Source organism: Callospermophilus lateralis, chromosome 4 (assembly GCF_048772815.1).
Source record: "Callospermophilus lateralis isolate mCalLat2 chromosome 4, mCalLat2.hap1, whole genome shotgun sequence".
Lineage (NCBI taxonomy): Eukaryota > Metazoa > Chordata > Mammalia > Rodentia > Sciuridae > Callospermophilus > Callospermophilus lateralis.
Genome location: NC_135308.1, coordinates 158,174,232 through 158,185,220, shown reverse-complemented (window position 1 = coordinate 158,185,220; position 10,989 = coordinate 158,174,232). Strand labels below are relative to the sequence as shown.

Genomic DNA, 10,989 nt, shown 5'->3' with positions numbered 1-10,989 from the left:
GCAAGACGTGCAAGGGGGGTTGAATGGAGGGGAGAAGGTGATAGCGACCGAGGCCTGGAAGATGAAGTGGAGGGGAGTGGAAGACTGCACTGCGCCTCACGGGGTCTGTCACAAGCCAAACATCCACTGCTCTCCCGCCCGGGTTCCCGCCGCCAGGCGAGGCCCCTTTAAGAGCCAACGCGAGCCCCCGCCCCGCGAGCGCAAACTTTCCCTAGCAACCGCCCCGGGGAGGGGGAGGTCCTGGCAACGGCGCGCTAGCCGGGCGGGTCACGTGACGGCCCGCAGCTGGAACGCGAGCGCGCGCCCCGCCGCGCGCCCGCCCGCCGGGGCCTGTGCGCTGCGGCGCGTGCGCGAGCGGTGCAGCACCGGCCGCGGGAGCAGGGAGTATTATGGGCTGTGGGTGCCGCTGAGCAAGATGGAGCTGTCTGCAGTGGGCGAGCGGGTCTTCGCGGCCGAGTCTATCATCAAACGGCGGATCCGAAAGGTGAGCCTTCGCCCGCCGCCGCCCTCCGCTCCCCGGGGCCGGAGCCCTCGGGGCGAAGCGATCCCGCTAACCCGGCTCCGTCGGCCACCCCCGCGTCGCCGCCTCCCTGAGTCCCCGCATCCTCCCCACCCCCACACCCTCCTTTTTCCTTTCTGTTTTTTCAGGGACGCATCGAGTACCTGGTGAAATGGAAGGGGTGGGCGATCAAGTGAGTGCGGCGGGGCCCGCGGCGTGGGGGAGGGGCGGCAGCGGGCACCCGGCCTTGGGAGGAGGGTGTCGCGGAGCTCCTCGCGGTGTGCCCTGCCTCTGTGGTTTCATTTGGATTTTGTGCATGCGTGACTCGGCAGGTACAGCACTTGGGAGCCCGAGGAGAACATCCTGGACTCGCGGCTCATTGCCGCCTTCGAGCAGAAGTGAGTTGGGAAGCTGGCAGGGGCGGCGGGGCCGAGGCTCGTGGGGCGCCGCGCGGGGAGGCGCGAGAGCCGGGCGGGCCGCGGAGGGGGCCCGCCAAGGGGCTCTTTTTAACATTTGGCGTTTCTCGACGCAGGGAGAGGGAGCGCGAGCTGTATGGACCCAAGAAGAGGGGACCCAAACCTAAAACTTTCCTCCTGAAGGTAACCTGGCCCAGCCCCAGCAGCCCCCGCTCGGGCCCCCAGCCCCGGCACAGCGCGGGGCCGGGAGGGGAGGGACCGATCTGCGACCGCCCAAGCGGGCGGGCCTTTCCTGAGGGGCCCCAGCTGGGCAGGGGGTAGTTGCGAACCCCAGACAAGCCCCTGGCAGCAGGCCGGGGTCAGTTCCAGCCAGGGGCCTGGGAGTAGGGATAATCCCAGATGACGAAGCCAGGGTCTGGGGGGCCTGCGGAGCTCCTGGAAGGAACTGGATGTGGCAGGTGGCAGGAGGGGGTGGTAGGGAGGCTATTTTGCCAGGAGAGCCCTTACCTCCGCCAGCCTTGGGAGCTTGGGGGAGGTAGAGCCCAGGGGGAGAGTGAGCAGGGGCACATTCTGGCAGGGCACCCGGAGGGGCACTTTGGAAACCACCTGCCTACCGCCCCCTCCCCACCTCTCAGGATTTACTTTGCCTCTCCCTTCCTCACTTTTGGGCTCGATTTGAACTTGACCTTAAATCACTTGGCTTGAGTGTTATCAAGCTGGGCCACTGACCGGGGTGGGCGAGGTGCTGAACCTCAGATGCCCCCAACCTGTTTATTCGGGTTTTTAGAGGTTGGGGTGGGGCGTGGTGTAGCCTAACCCTCTGGCCCTAGCACTTTGATCTAGATCTTACAAAACAGGTAGCACAAGAGTGAAGGGATGAACTTCCAGAGGAAGCCTTCCTGGGGATGGGGCTTTTATATTATTTGGTGAGGAAGAAGAGTCTGGGAGAAGGAGGGTAAGACGACCTGAGGTGGCCAGATGGCCGGCAGAGCTGCAGGTGGAACTCACGGGGCACTGGGTCTCCCTGTGGGGCTGAGGATATCTCAGGGCCTCTTCCCACCTCGGAGCCAGTTATTTTGTGACGTTTGGCACCAAAAGGATAGGGAGGCCTTTTTTCAGAGAAGGGGCTGCAGAATCTCAAGAGTCTTCAGTTTGTCCAAAAGGCTCAACGCCCAGGGAGGGTGGGATGGTCTTGTCCAGCCCACTCCTCCCCCGACGTACGCCCAGCCAAAGGACTGCGTGTGTAAGGGTTTGTTTTGAACTTAAAGCAGAAGTGGAAAAAATGTTGGTTTCCAAAATTCCATATTTCTGTAACCCCCGCCCCCCGCTGCAGCGTATCGTAGGGGATCCCTGGAGCAGCCTTAACCCTGATGCTTCTCGGTGGGAGGGATGGGGCGGAGCAGCTGGAAGGCTGGTGGGCTGACAGCCTCTCGGCACGGTCGGAGCGCCCTCTAGCGGCGAAGCGAGTCATGGCCCTGAGCATGGGTTCACAAAGTGCCTTTTACTTCAGGTTCTTTTTCCCTGAGCTGCCTATGGGCCTAACAGTGCAGAATCCCGTGCATGAATTGTTTTAATTCTTTCAACAACCTTGTGAAGTGGGGAGTATTTTTATCCGTATTTACAGATGAAAAAGTCAAGGCCCAGAGAGGGGGAGCAACCCACCTGAGACCTCATCCTTTCCTTCCTTGAGTAGTGTCAGATTAAAGGGAGCAGGCGGACACACACTGGGTGCAGAGGCAGACAGTGGCACTTTGATCTAGATCTTACAAAACAGGTAGCACAAGAGTGATAAAGACACCTGTGAGGGGCTGTGGAGGCAGCTGGAACCGGGCCCACTGCTGGGATGTGCTGAGAGCCTTGGCAGTCATCAGATTACACCCAAATAGCACTTTCCGCCAGGAACCACTCTGTAGGGAGCAGGAACCTGCAAGGTAGGTTCCATTGTCCCCATTTCATACCTGAGAAGACAGACCGAAGAGGTTAAGTTAAATAACACATTAGAGAGTTTCTAACCCCTCAGCCAGGGTTGCCACCCCCCCACCCCCCAGGGCCAGGAGCATGTTGGCAGTGGTCACTTTTAACTCACCAGACAGATAGACTTGTATTCCGTATTTCATAAAGATATTTAAAAATTATAAAGTAAGAAATGTTTCTGGTAGAAAATTTGGAAAGCATGCCTTAGAAGGAGATGCTTGCTCACTGACTCAACACCCATGGACAAATGAATTGAGTGCTTGCTGCATCCAGACCTGTGCCGAGCAGGTGCTGTACACCATGAGGTATCCCAGGAGTGCCCCTGGGGTGGGGCCTCTCATGATTGTACAGACAGGAAAAATGAGACTGGGGGTTCCTCCTGCGTCTGCAGTTTACCCATGCTCTGTCGCTCCCCTGCGTCACTGCTGGACTCTGGGATCAGGCTGGATACAGAGGGAAAAGCACCCGTCCCCTGAGGGTGAGAAAGAGCAGAGATCCCCTAACCTCCATGGGGATGCTCTTGCAGCTAAGACCCTGTTTGCCAGCAGAAAGCTTCCGCTTCTCTCTGCCTTTGTCTGGGAAGGGGTGTGAGCGGTGGGATCCCTGGGGAGCTCAGCTGGCTGGGAGCAGTGGGAGCTGGTGGCATTGGCCTTGTGTGCTGCCACCTAGTGGCCAGAGGAATTGTTGAGCAGGAGGCCCCAAATTGGGTGGGGAGACCAGATAGAGCTGAAGTGTACTTCTCCACTCCGGGGTGTGAGGGTCATGTTCTGAGCCTCCCTTGGTCAGCTGGAAGGTCAGGCAACAGCGCTTCTGGGGGTCATGGTTAGTCTAGTCCTGTCAGGACACACGGGTTAACTCCCTGGGAGGCTGAGCCTCCAGCGCTGTGGGGAGTGGGAGGTGGCAAGACCCTGGAACACAGCCCCACCTTAGGGTCATCCTGATTGTGGGGATGTGACCAACCTCTCTGCTCCCACCCTCCCACCCGGATCCAGGCAGTCATTACCTAAGTTCTTTGTCCCCATCCATGGCTGCCAGCCCTGGTACACTCTGAATTCTGTCACTCCCTGGAGTGGGCCCACAGCCTCTCTGCCTGTACCCTGTGTCCCTGTCTTCTCGGGCCACCCTTACTGTGGAACTGCTTGGGCACCCTGGGTACTAAGTAAGGACCGTGGTGCTCTCCTCTTAGGCTTCAGGGCCGGCTTGATGATACCTCCTTCACGTGGGGGGGTTGTCTTCTCACCTGCCCTCCCGCTGCCCTGCGCTGCCCCGCCCCCCTGCCCTCTGCCTGCTGTGTGCCCCGCCCTCATTGAGAGGGTGCTGTCCCATTTTTTGTCACTGTAGACCTGAGCGACTGGCCTTGACTCTTTTTTTTTTTTAATATTTTTTCAGTTGTTAATGGACCTTTATTTTATTCGTTTATTTATATGCAGTGTTGAGAACCAAACCCAGTGCCTCACACATGCTAGGCAAATGCTCTACCACTGAGCCACGACCCCAGTCCCTGGCCTTGACTCTTTAGTTTCTTTCTTAGCAAAGGAAGGACAGGCCACCAGGGACAGCTTATATGGCTTTGGGAGTCCCTTGCTCACTCTCCATTTGGTGTCCTCTGACAATAGATGGGTTGGACTAAGCTGGGTTTCTCAAGGGTCCTATTGGACCTCCCTTGAGGTGGCAGATGAGCCACTGCAGAGCCGTGGGACTTTTGAGAAGTCAAAAGTCTGGAAGGACAGCTGGGTCCAGGAGCCTGGGAGTTCTCCTGGCTGCCCACAGTCCTCTGCCGTACTCCAGCTCATTCTAAGCCAGGCCTGGGGGGAGATGGGGCTGGAGTTGGCCAATCAAAGGCAAGAGAATGGGAACCTGGGGACACTACAAATGCATCAGCAGGACTGAGGTGCCAGGGGAGCAGGGAGGACCTGCCCCTCCTTCATGTCACTGAGAATTGTAAGAACTGCCCCCCAGTGAAGGGTCCTGATGGTTGACAGGGTGGCCCGCAGCTGAGCCATGAAGGCGCGGCCAGCAAGGACTGTAGGTCACCTTAGGCAAGTGGAGTCCCCTCCTGGACTTGTCTCATGTTCTGAGTAAGGGTCATAAGTACCAGTGTTCTCTTGCCTGCTCTCAGCTGGTTTCCTGAGACCGTTCTCAGGGCTGGCTGTGCAGGGTGTGGGAGGTCAGCGGGCCCTGAGGTCCCATCCACGCCCCTCTGCCCGCAGGCCCGGGCGCAGGCAGAGGCCCTCCGCATCAGTGATGTGCATTTCTCTGTCAAGCCGAGCGCCAGCGCCTCCTCGCCCAAGCTGCACTCCAGCGCAGCTGTGCACCGGCTCAAGAAGGACATCCGCCGCTGCCACCGCATGTCCCGCCGCCCCCTGCCCCGCCCAGACCCCCAAGGAGGCAGCCCTGGCCTGCGCCCACCCATCTCGCCCTTCTCCGAGACCGTGCGGATCATCAATCGCAAGGTGAAGCCCCGCGAGCCCAAACGGAATCGCATCATCCTCAATCTGAAGGTGATCGACAAAGGCCCTGGCGCAGGGGCTGCCTCGCAGGGCGCGGGGGCACTTGCCCGTCCCAAAGTCCCATCGAGGAACCGCGTCATCGGCAAGAGTAAGAAGTTCAGCGAGAGCGTCCTGCGCACCCAGATCCGCCACATGAAGTTCGGCACCTTCTCACTGTACAAGCCCCCGCCGGCCCCTCTGTCCCCCCCGCCTGCCGGCAAAGCCGAAGCTGCCGCCCCCGGCCAGGGGCTGCTCCTGGCCAACCCTGCTGCCCCCTACGATGCCCGCAGCTCCAGCTCCTCGGGCTGCCCCTCGCCCACATTGCAGTCCTCTGACCCTGATGATACGCCCCCCAAGCTTCTCCCTGAGACCATGAGCTCCCCCGCCCCCACCTGGCCCGAGCCAGAGGTGCTCGACCTGTCCATTCCCCCGGAGTCTGCGGCCACCAGCAAGAGGGCACCTCCTGATGTCGTTGCTGCCGCCACCCAGGCACTTCCAGTGTCCCCAGAGCCTTCCAGTGCTGCCTCTGAGCCTGAGGCTGGGGATTGGCGTCCTGAGATGTCACCCTGCTCCAATGTGGTTGTCACCGATGTCACCAGCAACCTCCTGACGGTCACTATCAAGGAATTCTGCAACCCTGAGGATTTCGAGAAGGTGGCTGCTGGGGTAGCAGGCGCTGTGGCTGGAGGTGGCAGCAGTGTGGTGAGCAAGTGAAGGGCTCCCCAAGGAGGAGGGCAGGGGTGCCTCCTGCCTGAAGTCACACCTGTGCTCCTGCCCTACCCCTGCCCTCAGATCCGTCTGCCTGTGCTTTGCTTGTCTCAAATGGCTCTGTGCTGACCCAGGGATGGGGTTGGGCAGTTGGCCTCCCAGAGGCCAGAGGGCGGGGCAGTCTGGGTTACGTCAAGTCTGGGACAGAGCACACGCTTGTCTCTTGGTACTGCCCCTACCTGTGTGCAGTAGGCCTGCTGGGCTTCTAGGGAGCCCCAGGCCTGGCCACCTGCCCTATCTACATCCCGCTCCATCTCCCCTCTGCTTGCTTCTTGCTCGTGTACAGCGTCTGACCTCGGTGCTAACCCAGCAGCTGCAGGTCCCTCGGAGACCCCCACCCAGGGTGGGCATGGTCCCTTCCTGCAGATGCCTAGCAGGAGGGGGCAGGGATGGCTTCCTGCCCATTTGGCAAAGCCCCAGACAGTGAAGGAGGAGACCAGATGGGCCCCTCCCGCTCCACCAGTGAGGGCACAGCAGCTGGGCCAGAGGTCGGCCTCACTGCCTGCTTCTGGACCAGGCCCAAGCAGACCCCATGTGCCCCACCGTGTCCGCTTCCGATCCCCGTCTTGAAGGCGGGAGGAGCTAGTAGAGTGCACCCTGCCACAGCCTCCTGGCATCTAAAGGCCCCTTCAGTTCTTGACCAAAGGTGCTACAAGAACCTGCTGTGGAAGCTTCTGGTTGAGTGTGCATCTGCCCGTTGGCATGTGTGTATGAGGGTCCATGTGGGCATCGGGTGCTGGGCCATGGGCCCTCCCTGCGGTGCCCTTTGCAGCTCCTCAGAACAGGTCCCTGAAGGCCTGGCCCTTCCCTTTCTTTGGGCCTGGAACAGTCGTGTCTGGGCAGTTTATTGTGCCCTTGCTCGGCTTCTCCCTGCCCAGTGTGCTAGGGTCACCGAGCCCCCAGATCCTTCTCTTTGGGGTGGTCAGCCCGGCCAGCCGGGCCTTCACTGCAGACCTGGCATGGTGGGAACTGTGGGCGAGTGTGGGGAGCCCCACTTCAGCCTCACCCTCCTCCAGGGTGTTGCGGGGGGGAGGCCTGGAGAGCTCCCGAGGGCCTGGAGCTTCTCCCCACCCTCTCGTCTGCTTCTGACGCTGAGGCTTTCTCTCAGCCCAGCCTGCTCCGAGCAGCGGGAGGCCTCGGGGGTCCTAGGCAGCTTCTGTTGCCCCTGCTGCCAGGGAGCCGAGGCACCCATGCCAGTGGCAGAGACCAAAGCCCCAGCTTTAGGCCAGGCACTGGGAGAGTGGGCTGCAGGGACCGGAGACTGCAGAGGAGCCTGTGTTCTGGAGAACAAGGGTATTGTCCCCTGGGGTGAGGCTGGGGGCCCCTGGCAGCCCACTCTTGGCCACTGCCAGGGACGCAGATGGATGTGGATGGCAATTTCTGCATGTGGCTTAAACTGGGTCCCTATATGTGCCGCCCTTGGTACCTTGCTCGGAAGCAAGATGGCAAGAGGCAGGAGGGGAGCCCGTCAGATACTGAGCAAGCACCTTGGTCCCTGGGGAGGACACTGTCTGAATCTCCCTGCTGGGGGCTGCAGCATGGCCCCCCCAGCGCACCCTTGGGGTGCAGAACAGGGGCTCCCACAGGGTCTGAGGTGGCAGCGCTCCAAGTCCCTCCCCACCCCGCCCTTTGGGCTCTGCGACCGTCCAAGTGCCAATTGGCTTTTCCCCAAAATAAGGGCTGGTATTTCTCCTCTGCCTTCAGAGGTGACTCCCCCAGCCCTTCCCCAGGTGAGCCACCACCTGGGCCAGTTACAGGTGTTTCCAGAGACCATGGAAATGTGTTTTCCTGAGAATCTGTGTAATTCGTGACCTTTTTTGTAAAGAAGTTGTGTTTTCAGAGGTGATTTTATGACAGGAAAGTGAAAGAATTAGTTTTTCAAAAAATGAAGAAAAAAGAAAAAAAAGAGGAAAAAAAAGAAATAGAAAAAACTATCATGGGGTTCCTAAGGGAGTGGGGTGGGGGGAGAAAGATATTTAAAGAGAACGTAGTGATGCGGCATTGCACAGACGAGGTGGCCGTGAGAAGCTGGTGGTCCCTGGGGCCGGCCATCCTCCTCCACCCTGGGAGGGTGAGCCTTTCCGCTGAGCTGGCCCACTTCCACAGCCGTCCTTACTAGAGGGAAGGAAGACGGCTGCCCGGCGGATGGAGACCAAGGCTGCCGAGGTTTTGGAGAGATGGGGTCCCGGTGCTCTGTGGCTGCGGCTCTTAGCAGTTTTCTCCTGGAAGGCTTGTGGCTTCTCCTCTTCATTCCTTTGCCAGCTTATAGGGCCAAGCAGTTCCTAGTACCACCACCCTGTGGGGACCTTCTTATCACCCCTGAGACCGGAACTTCCTGAGCTCCCCTGGCCAGGAAGAGTCTCTTCCCTGGGAGATGTAGGCAGTGACTGACAGGGGTAACTGGGGAGATGGGAATGCCCATCTCTTTCCATGGGCAGGCTGTTGCCCCAGCTCCAAGCCACACAGCTTGTCCCCACCTCGGGCGTGCCCACACACTGCCTCTGGGAGGGTGCCCTCCAGGGCCTGAGGGGGCATGGGGTCTGAGGCCTCCTTCCCTCTCCCAGGAGGCCCAGTCAGCCTGCCCACTCCTGACCGCACACTTGGAGGGATCGGCCTCCCGTGGGCCCCTCCTCCACCCCTTGCTGCTTTTCCATTTGCCTAATTACCTAGCAAAAGTTGCAATCTGGTTTGCTTTATTTTTGTATGTGAAGTAACCCAGAGCCCACTGTCCTCTATGTTCACTAGAGGGTGGCCATTGGTCATCTCCCCTTGAATGCACCCCTTCCCTCCTATGTGTCATAGGAAACAGATGAGATCCGGTGTCTGGTTTGAGTTGGACAGTGGGCACCTGTCCCTGTCTCACTTCCCCTCTGACCCTCAGCATGCCCATGTGTGAAAGACACCTGGGCATAAGGCACTGGTGGTGTGTAAGGATGTGAGGTGCTCATGGCTGCTGGCACTGGGACCTCCAGCCACCCACAGTCCCATTTATTCTCTGCAAAGGGGTCAAGGTCAAAATGAGCTTCCTTCCTGTGATCCGGGAGGAGGTGATGACCAAGTTCCCAGCTGCAGGAGAGGTGGCAGGGTGGGAGGAATCTCCCTATTCCAAAGGAGGCCAAGCTGCTTCGTTGGGGTGGGGAACCCACTCCAGGACAAGGTCAGCGGCTGATCCCAGAGCTGAGTGGTCCTGGGATTACCAGGCCAGTAGACCTGCCCAGAGCTGGAGAATCAGCCTGCAGGAAAAACAACTAAGGGGGTCTGGGCTGCTGCCAGCCTTTGTGGCCCCTTCTGAGAGGATGCACCCCCTTCCCCCACTTTTCTGTTGGGGGGGGGGGTTTGCTTGGTTGGTTTTTTTTTTTTTTTTTTTTTTTTTGCACTTCGTCCGTGCTGGACACTGGAGCCCCACCTGATCAGCCGGTCAGTTCTACTCCTGGGCTCCCACGCACTAGCCCAAGGTGGCCTCTTTGGGGCTTATATGGTTTGAGGAATCACTTTTTTAAAAGAAAAAAGGAAGAAGTTTAAGCGTTTTAGTTTTTTCTGTCTGCATCTCCTCCCAATTTAGCCCAGTTAAGGACTCAAACTGCAGGAGAGGGGCTCCCTGGCCCCCCCTTGTGGACAGTCCCCAAGATGCAGAAGCAGGGAGACTTGGGTGAGGGCCTGGGACCCTTCCTCTCATCCTGCCCGCCCTCTCAAAGCCTCAAAGGAGTCAGTGCTCCAGCAGTGAGTGCCTACTGTATGCAGAGCATCAGTTAGGCGAACGGGAGGGGGGGCCTCCCCAAGAGGCCAGGTGAGGGGAGCGAGGTGCCCCCGCCTGCCCTTGCTGGGCACAGAGAGATGCAAATTGCTTTTCCTTGGTTTTAATTTAAAAACACAAAGGCCTAAATAAATATGTATCTTATAATTTTTTTAATTTTTGAAAAGCTCATTTAATGAATCGTGCACGAAGGAATTCTATATATATAAAGTATACGTATATAGCTCTATATTTGGGGAGGGGCACTGTCTCTTTTTCTCGCGCTCATTTTTAAAATGAAGTGGTGTTGCCTTGTCTGTGGTCCAACCATCCAGCTCCCAGCTGGCTAAACGTCGCCTCCAGCGGTCAAGACGGGAACGTAGTAGGACTGGCAGGAGCCGGAAGTCGGGCGGCCCCTGCCCCCTCCTCCCCGCCAGGACTTCCGGCGGGGAAGGGCTGGTTTTCGGTGTGGGTTTGTCGTTCCGGTTCCGTGGATTCCGGGCGGGGGAGGGTGGGTTCGGCTGGTGACTGTCGTGTGTGTTTGTTCTGCTGCTCTTCAGTATTGTATCGATGCCAGGAAATGGGAGTGAAAAGCCTCTTTTACCCCCAAATAAATTGTCACATTCCGAAGCCGAGGCCCAGCCCCGGGTGGGTGCGTCTGTCTCTTTCTTTGAAGCAGCGTCGGGCGGTGGGTAGCCCCGCAGGTTGGGCATCCCGAGGCTCCGGCGCAGCCTCTGTCCTGCCTGGGCACGCGGCAGGCCGGTGCCCTCCCTCCCACCATGGCCCCAGCCTCCGAAGGGCCACAGCCGCCTGCCCTTGCAGCCTTGGGGATAGTAGGCGGCACGTGGGAGGGTAGGGTCCTTCACTGTCCCCCCAGGTGCAGTCACAGCACCCAGGAGAGGAAGGGGCCTGCAGACTGGTAGCCCAGAGCTCAAAGAGGGCATGTCGCCCTTGCCAGTGGTCTGCACGGTACGTCCCTGTTTGGTAGCGAGGAGCTGCCCCACGGCTCAGGGAATGGGGTCCTTTGCACTTGCTCTGGGTGCTGTGTGACCCACCGATGACACAGCTCTCTGCTCGGTGTGGGCTCAGAGCAGCAGCCCCAGGCACCCC

The 10,989-nt window shown here is 59.3% G+C and overlaps 1 protein-coding gene across 2 annotated transcripts; it reads left to right on the top strand.

Annotated features, from left to right (window-relative positions):
• The first annotated feature begins 320 nt into the window (after positions 1–320).
• On the top strand, positions 321–10,514 carry Cbx6 (chromobox 6). Of its 2 annotated transcripts, none has more exons than XM_076855178.2 (5): positions 321–484; positions 649–692; positions 832–897; positions 1,032–1,098; positions 5,154–10,514. In XM_076855178.2, exons 1-5 carry the CDS (start codon positions 416–418, stop codon positions 6,090–6,092), a joined length of 1,185 nt encoding a protein of 394 aa, XP_076711293.2. In that variant the 5' UTR covers positions 321–415; the 3' UTR covers positions 6,093–10,514. The 2 variants fall into 2 exon arrangements, with proteins under 2 accessions (XP_076711293.2, XP_076711292.2); XM_076855177.2 differs by having other exon boundaries at positions 5,100–10,514.
• The last annotated feature ends 475 nt before the right edge of the window (positions 10,515–10,989 follow it).

Coding starts and splice junctions, on each gene's coding strand:
- Cbx6 (XM_076855177.2), top strand. CDS start 416: ATGGAGCTGTCTGCAGTGGGCGAGCGGGTCTTCGCGGCCGAGTCTATC. Junction 485..648: donor TCAAACGGCGGATCCGAAAG/GTGAGCCTTCGC, acceptor CTGTTTTTTCAG/GGACGCATCGAGTACCTGGT. Junction 898..1,031: donor ATTGCCGCCTTCGAGCAGAA/GTGAGTTGGGAA, acceptor TTCTCGACGCAG/GGAGAGGGAGCGCGAGCTGT.